At 39.7% G+C, this 18068-nt stretch overlaps 1 protein-coding gene across 1 annotated transcript; it reads left to right on the forward strand.

The window, feature by feature from the left end:
* Nucleotides 1–410: 410 nt before the first annotated feature.
* LOC103780458 (importin-5-like) lies at nt 411–17640 on the forward strand (the record flags this gene model as incomplete). Its single annotated transcript, XM_008948141.1, has 8 exons — nt 411–491; nt 8180–8372; nt 8881–8983; nt 9230–9326; nt 10406–10510; nt 13722–13844; nt 13935–14055; nt 17553–17640. Coding segments are annotated over 8 exons (911 nt in total), but the record flags the coding sequence as incomplete, so codon positions are not given.
* Nucleotides 17641–18068: the final 428 nt, after the last annotated feature.

Raw genomic sequence — 18068 nt, forward strand, 5'->3', positions numbered from 1 at the left:
GCTTCCAAAGTTCTTATTCCTTTGGTGTGATAGCTGCTATGTAATAGGTTTCCAGGAAGGTACATGTTCTTTATATGTTGTATTTCTAAGAGGATGTGTGTTCTGTTTATGTTTTATTTCTTAACTCGTCTCATAATGGACCAATAATGCATATGTAGATCATTTTAATATGGTAAGTCTTATTAGGTAGCTAAGACTTTACCTGTGATTATAAAACACAAGTAAAAAAAGGTCAAAAATTTGTATTTTGATAGGTTTTGGGTTTTTTTGGGGTTTTTTTTTTTGCTATGCTGTTTTCTGTTAACTGGATGGACACTGCAGTTGTTTTAAAAGGAAAGTTGATTCATCTTAAAGTTTAACACATGCTTTCTGGTGATTGTATACAATAAGCTGCACCCTTTTTTATGCAGGAGACGTACGAGAATATTCCAGGTCAATCTAAGATCACGTTCCTTCTACAAGCAATCAGGAATACTGCTGCTGCTGAGGAGGTATGTCTCAATAATCTTTGAATTCTGCAGATGTTCAAGGAAGCTTGGACAGAAGAAATCAATGCCAATCGTTTTGGGATAAATGAGCAAGTTGGACTCAATCATCTAAACTTACCACACGTTTGTAGAGGGACCACTTGTCTGGTTTGTTGCATGCCAAGTTCACTTGCTGAGACTTTTTGATGGAGGATATGTAGTTTCAAAAGTAGTCTTTTGTAAGTAACTGCTTAGGTCTCCATTGTTTTCTGGTCGTGTGTTTTGCTTAATAAATGGGTTCTTTAAATGTGTAACTAATATATGACTGTTACTGTGATGTTCCTGCAAGTTCCAGCTGAGAAATGCTTTCTGTTTTGGGGTCCTGTGACTAAATATGTTAAACTTGTGTATCATCTGAAACTTCTTGTGCTTCTCAAATCAGAATTATGGGGAGATAAGGTAGTAGTTGTTTTGCATATTTTATTCAGATGACTGTTGTATTTCCTCCTGTTTGGGGAGGATATGCTCATTAAGTCATCTAGCACTAGCAGTGTTGTAGAGTGGACAGAGAGCAGTCTAAGCACTGTATAATTTTTTTCTGTGGGCATACAGTAAATGTGCCTTTTAGATATTTTTTTAAAGGCTCACACTTCAGCAATCAGGTACTTGTTGGTAAAGCTATCACCTGGCTATGCGAAATAAAGAACTACTAAGCTTTCAAGATATTACAAATTTCAGAGTCACTTAAAAGTAAAAACATTTGACTTCTTTTCTTCCCAGTCTAGTTTTACTGGACAATGTAATGCTGTTTGTTTCACTCTGGATAATGATCTTTTCTGGTAGACTGTATTAAATTTAGAGGTAGATGCTATTTGTGCTTTTTAATGCTCAGCAAGTGTCAGCTTACTAATGCTGATGCTTATCTACCTACAAAGCTGTGTTCTTCTGATAGAATCCTTCAGTATTATCGTAGCAACTGGTTGCGTAAGAGCTCTGTAGTTTTTCCTCCTGCCCCTCTGAGATGTTTCAAGATAAAGATGGCTGTGGAGCTGTCTCTCCTGTATTTAAATTTGCCATGACAAATAAGATCTACCACTGCTGCTTTTTCATCAGAATAATATCATCTAATAATCAGATAAGACTATGTGCTAGAAGTTGTAGCTGCATTTCACATGCTTGTTTTGAATATATTTGATAAGTCTGACTTAACTACAAAGTCGTGCTTGTGTAAATAAATAGTTGCTCCCTGTATTTATTGATCTCATTCCCTTTGCATCTGCTAAGGAAATAGCCCAGTCTAAAACTCATTCAGAATGTTGCTGATGACTTGGCTTTCAACTTACTCAAGTGCAAAGAAACTTTTCACCTGTAGAAGTTACTCTTACCAAAGCCATCAGAGGTTAACATTTGTAGAAAAACTTGGCATTTAACTCCACCAATGGATAAATCAAGGAAAGGTCTGTTAGCCCCTGACTTCAGGAGATGTTCAGTGCTCAACTCAAAAACTTCTGATGAATAAAACCTGCAAGCAGCCTCTCTTCCCTGTGAATCCAAATACACAGTAGCCTGACTAGAGTGAAGGCATCCCCAGGCTTGATCTAAACACTGCCTATAAACACTCGGGGAAGCATGCTGTGCCTGTTCAGTGTAGTGCTGGTACCAAGAGCTAGGCATTTTGTGTCTCCATATGTTTTATGTACACCCAGATGCCAGATGGAATAGTGCATCTGTCACCAGTGGGCAGGGCTTTGGGCTGGGTAGGTGTCCTCTGAACACATGGAATGTACCAGCACTACTGAACACAGACTGCTCGAAGAATCTTTGATCTTTAAAGATCCCTCGCCCAGGCTCTGGGAAAGCTGGGTTCAGATCCCTCTTCATCCCAAAGCCTCTGTATTGCTTTATACCCTCCCAGGAAAATTAGGTTGAGGAAGATACTCCATTCTGTTTGCAAGATCTGGGCTGCTGTGTTGTATAGAATACAAGATTCACAGGAGCCTTTGGGCAGCAGCTGGGAATCTTGACTCTGCAGCCTCGTAGTTTTGGTATTTAGATAAAGAATCATAGAATCAGTATGGTCGGAAAGTATGCTAGGATCATCAAGTCCAGTTTCATCCCAGCATTTCCCTAATCACTAGACCATAGCCCCAAGTGTTACATCTACTTGTTTTTTGAATACCTCCAGGGGTGGTGACTCTACCACCTCCCTGGGCGTCCTGTTCCAGTGTCTAACCACTCTCAGTGAAGAAATTCTTCCTAATATCCAATCAAAACCTCCCCTGGTGCAACTTGAGGCCATTTCCCCTCATCCTATCATTAGTAATTAGGGAGAAGAGACTGACAGCAGCCTCACTACAACCCCCTTTTATGTAGTTGTAGAGAGCAATAGGGTCTCTTCTCCAGACTAAACAACCCCAGTCCCCTCAGCCACTCCTCATAAGGCATGTTCTCCAGCCCTCTCACCAGCCTCACTGCCCTTCTCTGGACCCGCTCCAGCACCTCCATGTCCTTCTTATCCTGTGGTGCCCAGAACTGGACACACGACTCAAGGTGCGGTCTCACCAGGGATGAGTCCAGGGGCACCATCACCTCCCTGCTCCTGCTGGTCATGCTGTTTCTGATACAGGCCGTGATGCCATTGGCCTTCTTGGCCACCTGAGCACACTGCTGGCTCTTGTTCAGCTGGCTGTCCACCAACCCCCCCAGGTCCCTTTCTGCCAGGCAGCTCTCCAGCCACTCCTCCCCAAGCCTGGAGTGCTGCCTGTCACCCAAGTGCAGGACCTGGCACTTGGCCTTGTTGAACCTCATCCAGTGGTCCTCAGCCCATTGCTCCAGCCTGTGCAGATCCCTCTGCAGAGACTTCCTGCCCTCCAGCAGAGAGACACTCCCACTTAACTTTGTGCCATCTGTAAATTTACTGAGGGTGCATTCGATCCCCTCGTCCAGGCCATTGATAAAGATATTAAACAAGACCGGTCCCAAAACCGCGCCCTGGGCTCCAGCCTGTGCAGATCCCTCTGCAGAGACTTCCTGCCATCCAGCAGAGAGACAGTCCCACTTAACTTTGTTAAGTTAAGATATTGAACAAGACCGGTCCCAAAACTGAGCCCTGAGGGACACCATTCGGGACTGGTCGCCAACGGGATTTAGCTGCGGTCACCACAACTCTCTGGGCTTGGCCATCCAGAGGAGAAACAGGGATTCAGATCCTGCTCCCAGGACCCCTTGTATGTGACGTGTTAAAAACAATTGTGCTAGATCATAAATAACTCTTTTAAAAATGGTATAACAGGTTTTCTCCTAACCAGATGTCCAAACTGTGGAAATAGTGACCTCTTCCCTCTGTTCTTATTTCACTTTACTTGTGGCAGAGTAACACTGTTCACAGAAGTGGAGGGAAGTGTCTGACTTGGCAGTTCAAACACTTCTGTGCCAGGTGATATGTGAGTTTGTACAGTTTTTGCTGAGGAGGGGCTTGAACCCAGCTCTCCAGCTTCTGACTGTCTAGGCTCACTCTTCAGAAGCTGAGACTCTGCTTCCTCCTGGGCAACTGCAGTTTAGTGGGCTGAACAGAAAGGTGGTGTGTGTATATATACATGGTTTACTCCATGATTTTTATCCTCAAGATGTGTCTTGGGTATTAGAGGCTGTTCCTTTGCAGTTTTGATTTGCCACCTAAATCTTGGAGAGGAACGGAAGTTCTGTATTTTCGCCTGCGTTTGTTTGCTTCCTGTTTTAACTCCAGACTGGCAGTTTTTGGTTGTGTCCTAAGATACAGCTGATGAATTTTGAGCCCTGTGAGATACAATAACAAAAGCTGTGTAAAACTCTTTTTCTGCTTTACTCACAGTCCTCCAAGAGGGCTGTGACCTTTCTGTTCCCCCTCTGTATTGTTACATGAAGGGGCTGCATTTCTAAGCCTGAAAACTACTGCTGTGGGCAGCTTCCTGTTGAGCATTTGGAGGGGAAGGAAGGCAGCCCGTGGGCTTCTGGTGCACCACAGTTCTAGTTCTGCCTTCGAGTTGTACCTGGACCTTGGTCACTGCCCACTTAGAATTCCACATGGGACTGGATCTTCGAATGAAGTTGTGCAAGTCTGTGTTCAGACCGTGTCTGTCCTAAATATTGATTGCTTCCATCCGTGCATGTTTTCCTCCTTGAGCACTCAAAAGGAACAGTAAATCAAAAGTAAAAGTCACTGTGACTGTGCTACACAGGACGGTCAGTCTTTTTCTTATAAAAGAAGCAGGATTCCTTGGACACTTTGAATGCAAGTGGAGAACATGGTATCCAACATTTCTGTTCATAATTCTTCTGCTGCAAACTGGTTTTCTTCTTGTGCCTTGGTTCCATCATCTGTAAAATCCTAGAACATTTTTAAAGCACTGTTAATTCTATTAAAAAAGCAGTATGTTGAAATTTAAGTATTGTGACTACCTTTTATGTTAATACCTTTTGACATTCCAATTGGATGCAAGCTCCTCAGTAATGTAGACAATGCAGATAAATCCAATGCTAGAAGAGAATTCAGCTTTTTTATGCTTTGTTGGTAGATGGAAGTTGGATGTGCACTTTATATCGTTCCTGTTCTCATGAAATGCTATAGCTGCTAAGTTGCAGGATTTCAAAATGCTTTCTTGGATACATACCTTGTAATAGTTAAATATAAAAGAGCCTTTAGTATGTCTGAAGAACACCTACTTTCTTTCTCAAAGCAGAAGAAACAGCCCCAGAGCTGCCATTAATCTATCCATGTTCATCATAATTGAATTGACAATGGTAATTTTCATAAGAGGTGAATATCTGCTGAAGAAACTATGTAATTTATTATTAGAAGTCAATTGCTTCTTTGTCATTCCTTCAAATGTTTAAATTTACCTTGGGGAATTTGGGATACTTTTTTCAGCTAGTAACAATAACCAGGAGCTAGTTAATGTAGTGCTGATATTGTGTCTTTCTGTATGTCCTGTTACTTGTGGTTTTACTTTGTAACCAGTCTGTTTGTCAGTCTTCTAATATTTTCAATTAAATTCTTCAGAGGTGGGAATTCTTATCTTTAAGACTATGTGCTTTGTGAAAACAAGCTCTCTTTCCTATCTGGCCACTGATTATTACTTCAGGAAAGGAATTAATATAATGTGAGTTCAGTCGTTATCAGATGTCAGAGAAATGCACAGAAACACAATGCCCTGAGTAATGAGAGACATTGCATCAGAGTTTGTAATTTGTTTAGTCCCAGCAAACTTGCACCACAATCAAGACTTCTCAGTCCACAAGACTGACAAGAAATGTAATCATTCACAAGATTGCTGCTTCTAGGAGTGGAATAAGGAAAGTTACCATTATATTGTAGCACCATGAAAGTGTTTGGATACAGTGTTGGTGGGGTTCCAAGAAGCAGTGGGGAAGAAATTTATCTCCCCCGTAACTTATGTTTCCCATGTGATGACCTGTTGCTGGAGCACCTTGGTTTACGATGGCAGCTACAGCACAGGTGGGCACTGTGGCCCTCTGGTCACTTGTTGTCTTAGATCTAGAGAAGATCTACTGATCCTACGTATGCATTGGCTTTGGTCCAGGCTAGAGCTGTCGAGGAAGAGGTAAAGGCTGATCTAGTATAAAGTCCAGTTCTAGTCCTTCCCTTCTGCTAGTAAAGGGACACTTCATGCATACTACTTTTTAGCTGTGGAGAAGTGTATCGGGTCTGGCTGAGCTGATTTCCCACTGCAGCCTCCTGGCGCAGGGCTTCTGTGCTGGGAGTCAGAAGGGTGTTGGTACCACCCACGTTGTGGCTACCACTGAGCAGAGCTCGCACAGCACCAAGGCACTTTCTTTAGGGGGGCAGGAGCTTGGGGGAACAGAACCAGCACAGCTGACCCAAAGTGACCAAAGGGACACTGCAGACCATATGATGTCAGCTCAACTACAAAGCTGGTACAAAGGTGGGGGGAGGCTGGCCAGAAGTCACTGTTTTGGAGCCCTGCTTCCCAGGAAAGGCCAGACCTCACCTGGGGATGGGAAGAGAGAATCAATCTTTGGGGTTTTTTTCTCTTTGCTTCCACACACGGCATTGCCTGGCTTTGTTTTCTAATTAAACTGCCCTTGTTATTACCCACAAGGGCTTTGTCTTCATCTTCTTTTCCTTTCCCCTTTTACACTGTGGAGGAGGGAGAGGAAAGGGGGAGGGTGACAGAGTGACTTGGTGGGCATCTCTTACTCAGCCAGGGTTAACCCACCACAAGAGGAGAGCTGGGTAGATGGGGAAAAAGTGTGTCTGAAGACTGCAGAACATAACAAGAATAATATCTTGGGTGATGTTCTAGCAATACCTGATTTTTACAGAATATGTTAGAAGCTGAGACTTTGCAGTAGTTTGTGTTTTGGTTACGTTGTAGCGATATAATCGAGACATCTTTGTTAGTTCTGCTGCTTGTTGAACGTTTTTGAATTCCAAAGGCTGTTATAAATGAAACTTGTTTTCATTCAAGTACATGTTAAATAAAAATATATTAGGGAAAAAATACAGCGCACATTGCATTGGATTGTTTTTTTTGTGAGGATTTAACGTGTGTAAGATTTTGTGGTTTGTTAAAATTTAGAAGCTTGGGGGGGTGCTTTTTAATTAGTTTGTCCTAGAAACACTGGCTAGTGAACATCCTATTTATAAGTTATTCAGAGTGCTTCGTGTGTCTTTTTGCCTTCACTGCATGTGGTGGTCTCTGCATTCCGAATTAACCATGGTTTTGGTTTCTAGTTCTTGTATAATTGTAAATAAACACACATGCAGTTGTCGAATTGCTCTATGCAAGCAGGAAGCAGGGAAGATTGTAATATGTGGTATTGAGGTTCCGATGCTCAAATTCAAGTTTGGTGTGGAAAAGACTGAAAACTTTGGTTTCTTGTTTTGTAGGATTTGTTTTTGTTTTGTTCAGAGTAAAGTTTTTATTTACCAAAATCTGACTCTAGGTTCCTGAATCTTTAGTGTGAAGGAAGGTTTACAGGTTAATTGTCTGACAAAGTAGTTCAATTGTCTCATGTTAATCCAAAAAAAACCCATCTGGATTTGTGGTGAGTTAACCCTGGCTGACCAAGAGATGCCAACCAAGCCACTCTATCCCTTTGGTCAGTTTGAGTCAGCTGCTCTGGTTATGTTCCCCCCAAGCTCCTGCCCCCCATCCCATTGTGGGGGGAATGTCAGAAAGAGCCTTGGTGCTGTGCGAGCTCTGCTCAGTGGTAGCCACAACGTGGGTGATACCAACACCCTTCTGACTCCCAGCACAGAAGCCCTGCACCAGGAGGCTGCAGTGGGAAATCAGCTCAGCCAGACCTGATACAGGATTACAATTGTCTCAGCAGGCCATGTAAAACAAAGTTGGCATGCTTTAAACACCTTTCAGTAATGCAGATAAGTCCTTAACTTGCCACAAAATAAGTTCAAGGTTCAGCTCTAGAAAAAAAAATGAGCACATTGGGTGGATTTCATAATTCTTTCTTTGAAGAGCTGTAATTGTCAGAAACATGGTTGTAATCTGATGTTTCTTTAGTATGTTTTTACTTACTATCATGATTATTGTCTCTTGAGAGGTATTCCATTCACCACCCAAGTCTACATGGTGAAAACCGATATTTTGCAAGCATGATGTCAGATGTCTTTCCTCATAAGAGCACGTTTATCATATCTGAACATTTTAATGTACTTTCTCACTCAACAGCCTAGACAAATGGCAGCTGTCCTTCTACGACGTCTTTTGTCCTCTGCTTTTGAAGAAGTTTATCCATCTCTTTCACCTGATGATCAAACCTCTATCAAAAGTGAATTGCTCTTGATTATTCAGTTGGAAACACAGTCCACTATGAGGAAAAAGATCTGCGACATCGTTGCTGAATTGGCCAGGAACTTAATAGGTACTTTATTTAAGCTGATACTGTGGTAAAATGCTTATGTATTGCTAGTAGTTGTGGTTTTATCGCTTGTTTGCTAGTCTGGTGTACACATTTGCACATGATACACTAAGTGATTTAATGATTTAAACTAAAATCCAGTATTTGTTTATCCTTGATCAGATAAAAATAAGATTCTTCCAACTCTTCTGTTTAAATTGCTTGAGTTTAGGTGAAATTGTATTAAGATTCAGAAATCGAGTTTTGTTTAAATTCTTATTAATGTTATGCTGAACATCTGCATCAGTTTCCTTTTTCAGTGGTGTTATATAACAGTAAGTAAAGAGCTGCTTCTCTTCCTGAGTGCCTTGAGATTTAACATTTCAGCCATATTTTACACTGTGACCTGGACACATCTTCAGATCAGTTATTTTGAAATTCATCTTAGTAGAGATGGCTGGTTGCCCTGCACAGTTGAAATCTAACTACTCTTAGGTTTGCTTACCCTAAAACTTGTTTGTGTTAAATCTAGATGAAGATGGCAACAACCAGTGGTCAGAAGTTCTGAAATTCTTATTTGACTCTGTCAGCTCTCAGAACGTGGGCCTGCGTGAGGCTGCTCTGCATATTTTCTGGTAAGCTTTCAGACTTTGCTCTATTTTTGCAGATGAGCCAAATCATGTCTATAAAAATGTAAGAAAAGCTGACACAATTAACAAGCAGTCGTACAAATATTTCATTTATTCTCTTGTGTTGTGTTTTACTTAACTCTTACATGTACAGTTACAATCTGTAGCTTAAACAACGGATAAGTTTAAAATAATAGTTAAGGTTAAACTGTGTGAATTTTTATTAATGTTTTGGTCTTCTCTTATCCTTAGGAATTTTCCTGGGATTTTTGGGAATCAGCAGCAACACTATTTGGAGGTCATTAAAAGAATGCTGGTTCAATGTATGCAAGACCAACAGCATCAATCAGTAAGACCTCTATGTTTTCTTTTTTAGTATGTCCTGAACATAGAAACTTAGTGTAGCAGGCTCAAACATAAAGATTAATTAAAACAGAGAATTGCATTACCTGAAACTGAGGTACATCTGGAGTTTTGACTATGCCTGCTGCAGAACAAAGGTTCAGACTTTTTCATGGATCTGAAGCTGTGTGGCTGGCTTGTGTCCACAGTGCCTAGGCCTGGACTCTTCCATAGTAGTTATGCTTGGAGAAACCCAGTTGTAGTAGCCCAAAGCAGGGCCAGGAGCTTTTACCAGCAGCACGGGGGATCAAAAACTCCTTGTTAACCTCTGTTTCTGGGCCTCGTGTTTGACAGTGTGGATACATAGTATCTGTACACAGCACTTCTCCCAAACTGGCTCTACAGCAGCTCCCTGAGCTGTTTGTGCATGCTCTGCTGTAAGGGCACGTTAGCAAGCCTTGCTTTTCTGGAAGGCTTCAGATTATTGATTTGTGCAGAGAATTGTACTTTGAAATTTTTCTCTTGTTGTGGAAAATGCTGGGCAAGGATAAGAAACCCTGCTGTGGTATCTGGGCTCAGTTTGCTGCTCCCCCCTTGGATTACTTTCTCTGACCTTTGAAAGGCAACTGGGTAACATTTTCTAAAGTACCACAAGTCATGCCTTTAAAGAAGAATGTGTTAAAACACTTAGATTTTGAAAAATGGGACATTGACACTTGCATACGCATTTGAAATTGGGATGGACATTGGAAACAATAGTTTTCCTCTTTTTTTCTTTTGCTAGAAGAACTCAACCCAAAACCAAACAAAAACAGAACCAGGGAATACTTGCACCTCATGACCTGATAAACAGTTTCTGTCTCATGGAGGACTTAGATGCTGACGATCTTAATTATCGCTTTACCTTAATTTGAAGAAAGATGTAAAATCCCATGTTAAAAACTAATTGCTATAGCTATTAGGAAAATGTAAAAGGGAAATAATAGAAAATGTAGTCTCATAATGGGCCTAGTGCTGAAAGATAAAAAAGGCATGTTTTATTACTGGTTCTTCATGTTTCTTTCTCCAATCCTGCTTGCCTTCTAGATCAGGTCTCTGTCTGCTAGAGCTGCAGCTGCATTTGTGCTTGCTAATGAGCACAATCTTCCCCTTCTTAAACATTTTTCAGACTTGCTACCCGGAATATTGCAGGTAAGAAACCACACAAGTAACACTTAATGTGCCATTACTGTCTATATTGACTGTAACAGTAGTCACCAGCAAGATACAGTGGGAACTGATAAGGAATTTTGTAAACACAAGCTAGCTGATAGGGTTTTAAGGAAAAGAGTTCAATGCTGATTAATTTATACAACATTACCTAAATAAAGTGAGTTAAGATTCTTTGTAAGGTGTTTAACTTAAAATCATACAGCTTTTAAATTAACTACGATATTGACATATTCTTTAAATATGGAGTACCCTGAGATTTCAGGTAATCATAAATTGGGAAATTCATTTGACCCATGATACCTTCTATCTCTTCAGTTTAGCAGAAAGCTTAGAATTATCCTGAACAAAGATTCTCAGAGTAAGAATAATTATCTGGACAAATGATCTTTACTGTTTGATAAATTAGAAACTTGTGAACAAAATGCTTTTTTAAGCTTCATGTAATTTCTGAGGCTGGATTAGATCTCTTTTAAGGGGGGTGAATTTAGGCAGAAGTTGGAATTCTAATGCAAGTTTGTCTAATTTTGGAGGAAAGTCTGTTGTAAATCAAACCAGAGACAGAAGTGGTATGAGCTCTGAAGGACATCAGTTTCACAGTATATCGAGAAAAAAGTGGAAATAACTAAGCACCTGTGACAACAGTGGTAGGGAACTTCTGGCAGTTTTAGATCAGGCCAAGTGTATGTTAAAGACTGACTTCTTGCTGCAGGCAGTATAGCAGGTTCCTGTTGACAGTGTGTAAGCTGTAAACCTTGTCTCTGTGTGTGCTTTGTGGCAAGCTGAAGAAAAATTGTGCCAAGTGTTCTGGCTTCTGCAACTGATGGAATTCTACTTGATCTTAAATAGAAACTGAGAGGAACTTATTAAAATCAACTGAACTTGAAAATGGGCTCTAGGGTATACAAGATAAGTATTTTGATATTGAGGTCACTCTTTGGTGGTTAGTCCCTCTCTGTGACTTTGGCAGTAACAGTTGTGTTGTTCAGAGATTGAGTGGCTGCGAGGACCTTGGCTGCTGAGTCCTGTGTGAGTGGGAGTGAGGCAGGATTCGGTGTGGGCACAGCGTTTGTCTCGTTTGGCAAATGAGGAGTGTGCTGTTTCTAGACTTCAGACTAATAGCTCACTTTCTGTGATACAAGTTTCACTGCTACTATTTTCGGCTGTAAAAACACACGCACTTGGCTTGCATTTGCAGGCTCTATTTTGCAAATATAGAGCACAGAACTATGCTATCATATCTGCCTTTTTTCAGCACTTCTTGTGAGAAGGGCTAGACTTTCAGGCTGCAGTAACACAAGATGGATATGGAGCTCTGAGTTTATAAATAGGAGATGGGATGTGTTAGAATAGTTGTGAGTGACCTTTGGAGACAGTTGGATGCTTTTTTTTTCTTGCTGTTGAAGTTGATTTTGTTGAAATACCAGCATGGTAAAGAACGCTAAAAATAAAATTCTGACTTTGCAATTCAGTCCTTTTAGTACAGTATCTGTAATGGTTATGCTGGAAGTTAAGAACTAATAGTTGAAGCTTGTATCCAAGAGATTTACCTTGCAGTGGAAATAAAAGCAGCTGGAAATTCACTGTGGTTGTTAGTGTTCAACACTACAGAAAAGCGCCTCTGACTTTTAGGGCTCACTGTACACGTTGAACTTCCTTCTCCAGAAACCTGGTCTTGCTTTAAAAAACTGTCAGTTGCCTTGGGTATAAAATAGAGTTCTGATGAAACTTCCAATAAATATACATTATGCTCTGCTAACGTCGTTGGATGAGTGGTAACCATTATTCCAAAGGCCTTAATCAAGATAGACTTTTTTTCCTGATCCTAGATGCTGTTTCTGGGTTGAAAGTGTGGCTGGTTGAGAGGGGTTACCAGAAGTGTTGGATTCTAGGCTTAAGTACTGAAGTACCAATTAATTTTAAAAAAAAAAAATGTTTTGGCATTAGGAAGACATTAAGTACTTTGCTAATGAAAATTCCTTTCAAAACCTCAAAAGTGTGTTTAAAAACTGTTTTTTCTTTGGAGGCTTGGGTTTTCTTGTCCTACTTCCAGAAGTTTTAACACCATTGAATAACTGCTGTTTTAGTACTAGAGTATCAACCTGATCGGTTAAAAATAAGTTTTGAATTACTTTCCAGAATGTAGCTTAGGAAAGATGTTTGGAAAAAAATTGATTTCTTTTTCTTTTCCCTGTATCCTGTGACTGAAGGCTGAAAGATTTGCTTTAATTTGGTGACTCTAGAACTGTCTGGAAAAAAAAAGCCAGTTATTTGATCTTGAGATTCCTGGTGTTAGTGTGAGCTATTCAAAGCTGTTCTTGTGTAACAGGGGGAGAAAAAAGGAATTAGACTCACTTTCCTTCTTTTGGGCAGAGTTACTTTGAGGAGTTTTTCTTTATTTATAATGGATTTTGAAGTTGTGCTTGTCAAAACAGTGTGTGGTTTTGCATGTTGGCACCTCTGAGGTGTGACCTTAATTCTTTCTGAGTGTCTGCCTACTGTGGTAGATTTAAACTAATAAAGGTCAAAATTGATGGCATAGAACATTGTGAGCTGTAACTCAGTTGTAGTTTTGGACCCTGCATATTACCTCTTTGTAGTTGTTAGGGATTTATGCACACTGACCTCTGTAACAGGGTCTGACTCTAGGATCCTCCTGAAAGTGCAAAGTCCAAGTGATGGCTTCTAGTTGGTCTTTTATTAGTTCTCAGGTTACAGCTTGAGCTGGGCACCTCAGAAGAGGGACCCCTGCCCCAATTCCTGCCTTTCAGTTATACCTATACCACCTATCCCCTGATCCTGAAGTCCAGTCACTTAATTCTGATCAGTGGTCTCTTGATTTTTTTGTTGTTGTTGTTGTTCTTTTTTTGCTGTTGCTGCCCTGACCTTCTGAAGTTATTTCATTCTCTTGGAGTTGTCTCCTTAGTCCTAATCCTCTTCATTCTGCTCCTATCTGTCAGATTCAGCTAGTTCTTTGTTAGCAGCATGAGTTTTTCAAAAAGTTTACTCAAAAAAAAAAAGTCAGTTCTTGTGGCCTAAGGCTTCAACTACTTTAAGTGCTAATACTAAACCGTTAATGCTGAATGAGACTATTCAGAGAGACAAGAATACAGTTAATCAAATTTCTTCTGTAACAGTGATTCTATTCATAGTATTATTTGGTGTTTTTCAATCTTATCTTATCTCTTTATAGGTTTTAAACGACTCCTGCTATGAAAACGATGATTCAGTCTTGAAATCTCTTGTAGAAATTGCAGATTCTGCACCGAAGTATCTACGAGCACATTTAGAACCTACATTGCAACTAAGTCTGAAAGTAAAGCTACAAATTTATTTTTTTTTTAAATCAATCTTTCTACCCCCAAACGTCCGTTCTAACCATTTACTCTGATATTCTGGGTTGTAGTTGTGTGCAGATGCCAATCTCAGTAACATGCAGCGTCAATTGGCGCTTGAAGTAATCGTGACCTTGTCAGAAACTGCTGCTGCTATGCTAAGGAGGCATACAAACATTGTTGCACAAACCAGTAAGTATTTTACTCCTTTGTTGAAACAATTTGTCTTCCTTTACAATGTTAAACCCACTTTGCAGGTGTTCAGTGCCAAAACCATGTCTAACTCAAGAGTTTGCTGGTGCTGATAACTTAAGGTGACACTGAATTTATGGAGCAAACCCTTCATAACTTAATCTGTATTTATGCAGCCATCAACAGTTTGAATAAAAATACAGTAGACTCTTCAGTGGGTGTTTCCAAGGAAAATACTACTTTCATGTTTTTCTGCTGGCTTTGGAAATTTGTACTGTAAAAAAAAAAAGGGAAAAAAAATAGTTGATGCCTTTACTTCTGAAGTTCTGTGTTTGAAGTTTGGTATGTATGCCAGATACTCTGTGTTGCTGGCAGCTGGACTGAAGGAATTCAGCATGCTTGTTGAGCTTCAGTGCTGAATTAAAGCTGTGAATTGAGAACCAGATGCTTATATAAATACTTACAGATAGTCTAATTTGTCCATTTAACATGCAGAGATTGCAAATTCTTTGGAGAGGCACTTTTTTAATCATGCATTATTATTTGAGATACTAAAAATAACTGTCTTCTGGACAGCCCCAGCAGCACTGCTGTACACAATGGTATTTCTCTGCCTTTTAAACCTCTTGTGAGTAGATCAGGGCACTGACATAGCAATGTCCTTTTTGGAAGGGCTCTTTGCACTCCCTGTCACACTTGTATTTGTCTAGATTCTTGCTTGTTTTCTGAACCCTGTATAAAGACAACCTGTTTAAGGCAACTTTTTTACTTGTGCGCTCAGTCTGGCAAAGTTACACTATATACACATCACTAAAATAATCATAAAACTTCTGGAAAATGTGAACTTCATCTGCTTGGCTTAAGTGTTTAAACCCTTGACTGAAAGTTTTGTTTACTTGTAGAATTATTTTTTTTATAGAACATATCCTTTTAGAATATATTTTGATATTTGAAAATGTGTAGAATGCTGTTTTCACTCTATTCTATAGCTCGTTGGGAATATTAACAGTTGACACCAAATCAATACAAGCTTCTTCTCTGATCAGGCAGCATAGTGAAGTACCTCATATCTCTTTAGAATGTGTTACTTTTATATTGGGTTGCTGGTTGCTGTTCAGGAATGAAGTATTTGTATTAAGGCACCATGTGGGAATGAAATGCCTTTGGTTTGCAACCCATTGTCAAATTGCTCTTACTATGAACGAATCACTAAGGTGAAAGACATTTCTTTTGCAGAGCTAGTAAAGCTGCTGTGTTCAGAGAACGATAAAAGGTAGCCGAAAAGGATTGGTTTTGTCTTGGGTTTGCTGAAAAGGCTGTTTTCATTCAGTTAAAGCTGCTAGATCCTTTGATCTTCACAACTAGAACTAGGTCTTAGGCCAAACTGTCATCTTATGCTGGTTTTATTGAATGTCATGCTGATTTAAGAGTAAGTCTGTATCCTGTGTACCAGTTACCAGCTCAGGAATTCCATTTGGGTTCAGACTTCCCTCCCTGAGCTCAGTATTCAAGTGTTATTTTGCTCTTTCACTAGAAATTAGAGCTGCAGCCTGTCTTTGGCTGTAGCTTTGCTCATTCTGCAGAAAATGGAGAGTCATGGCAGGCTCTGACAAGAAGCAGAATTAGAAGGTTTATCCTTAACTTGTTTGTAAACAGTCTGCATATTGGCAAGGATTTTGAGGGCTTGTTGGGACAAAGTTGAAACTTCAACACACAACTCAGCAAATTTTTAAAAAATCCTTTGTGAAACTTTACTTATTGGCAACCAGATTCATATTAAACATCGAGAGGAAGCAACATGTTTACAAGCTTGTGCATTTCTGAGATACAATAATGGCCAGAGAACTTTGGATGACAGTTTAGTAACCATGAACACTACGACATTAATTTTTTGGAACCTCATAGTATTTGTGGCAGATGGTGGTTGACTTCTATACTTCCGAGCTGTGAACAATACATAGTTTTCATGTGTGTGCTTATGAGTGTGTCTGAAAAGCTTCTGGGCTATAATGCATTTTTTCTTGTTTTTGATGAAATTCTTTTCAGTGACTAGTAGGTGTATAAAATTCTGATGTGGGCATCATGCTAGAGGGTTCATAGTGTCCATTAAGTTATCTTGATATGCATATAGAAGCTTTCTGAATGTGTTTGCAGCCATGATATCATCTCTGGTTAAAGATACTTAGCCACGTCAGTCAAATCAGTCCATGATTTTGTATTTTCTTGCTACTTGCCCCACAATACTGTCAGTGAGCAATATTTTTCTTCTGTAATCAGCTGACCAGAAATTTCCTATCTGTCCAGGGGTATGGTGAGGTGAGTTTGCTGAGGGTTGTACCTCTATGGTAGATTACAGCAGCATAAGTATGTTATGAAATTCACCAGTTGCCATGTACCTCATCAGTTGTGGTAAATATCAGCAGTAGCACAGACTACTGTAGTCCTACTAGTTTTTGAGGTAGGTTGCTGTAGAGGACAGTTAACTATGATGCCTGTCTCCAGATTTGTGCTAGACTGTCCTAAAAAGATTCTTAAAGCTCAAATGTTGAGTATTTGATGGAAAACTTTAGCTTCATGGACAAAGTGAAGCTTTTTTTCATAAATCATGCGGAATTCAAACGACTGCCCTGAGCAGTTAGTGTAACACGGAGTCAAGAGTACTGAAGAGCACCTTAATTTTTCTGAAAGAGCAGGGTACACTTTCCACTCCTTGAGCTTCTGAAGCATGCAGGAACAGGCAGGCTTACAAATGGCTGCACTCCTTCCTCCTGGGAGGACAGCTGGCAAGAAGAGGTGTTGCTTGTTGTGTTGTAGTCCAGTGTAAATAAAGATTGTGTAAAAGCCTCTGTAAAAACTTACACTGAGAAGAGTAGAAAGAATCAGTCTACAGAGGTAGAAGTAGAAAACTGATGATTATGTGCAAGACAGTTTAATGATCAAAAATTTGCTTTAAGTGGGGGAGGAAATCTCAAGTTCTAAACCATTACCTTAAGGTAAAAGTAAAGCTTCATGCTAAGTGACCACTGTACATGTAGTTCCCAAAAGTTACCATGTCAGTAAAACTGAGGGTTATTCTTCCATCATGAGTATAGCCTCCTTCCTCAGTAAGTGTTCAAAAGGTGATGTCAGAGTTTCAGCAAAATGAAATATATCTGAGTTCTTAAAGCATATAGTACTATTTTTAACTCTTTCAGGGAACTTCAACTTTATTAATGAGTTTACTTTTTCCAGACTTCATGATTTAAAGAGTCTTGCATTGCACTATGAGTCTTGGAAAGAAGTACTCTCAATTTTTTTACTCTCAATTTGAATGTTCTGTAAATACTTTTCTGAAAGCCTGTTCTGAATTATTGGCTGATGTATTTTGACAGACTTGGCTATCTGTTACTGGAACAAGAATTATTTTTCTTCAAGGAAAAAACTTAAAATTTAGGTTTGTTATTTGAGAGTCTTATTTTAAAGAAGCAATCTGAGTTTAAAACTTTTTTTTTTTTCAGTTCCTCAAATGTTAGCAATGATGGTTGACTTGGAAGAAGATGAAGACTGGTCAAATGCAGATGAGCTTGAAGATGGTGACCTTGACAGGTAATTATGAAAGTAGTAATTTCAATATAAGACCAAGACTGTGTGGCTGAAGATAGATTTGAAGTGCAGGATGCAGATGACAGCAGTGCATTACTTTTTCCTTACTCGAATAACTCCTGTAATTTTGTTCCCTCAGTCAGGAGCAGTATATATGACTGTTCTCAGATAGTATATGTGGGTTATTTAGGTGCTGTTCAGCAAGTAAATAAATTCTTTTGGTATTTGCGTATTGCTGTAATTTACTTCTAGAAGCTGCATGTCCTCTTGTCTGGCTATTTCACACTGTTTTAATTTTTCGAACTTCTATTTCTTCTGTCGTTTATGTTATTCAGTTCAGAAGTCATTGCTTCCTAACCCTTTAAATTTAGGGTTTATCCTGAAGTTAGCTGTAACCAAAGCTGAAGGAAGGGAGAACCGCCCACCATAAG

Source organism: Merops nubicus, unplaced genomic scaffold (genome assembly GCF_000691845.1).
Source record: "Merops nubicus isolate BGI_N331 unplaced genomic scaffold, ASM69184v1 scaffold46180, whole genome shotgun sequence".
NCBI lineage: Eukaryota > Metazoa > Chordata > Aves > Coraciiformes > Meropidae > Merops > Merops nubicus.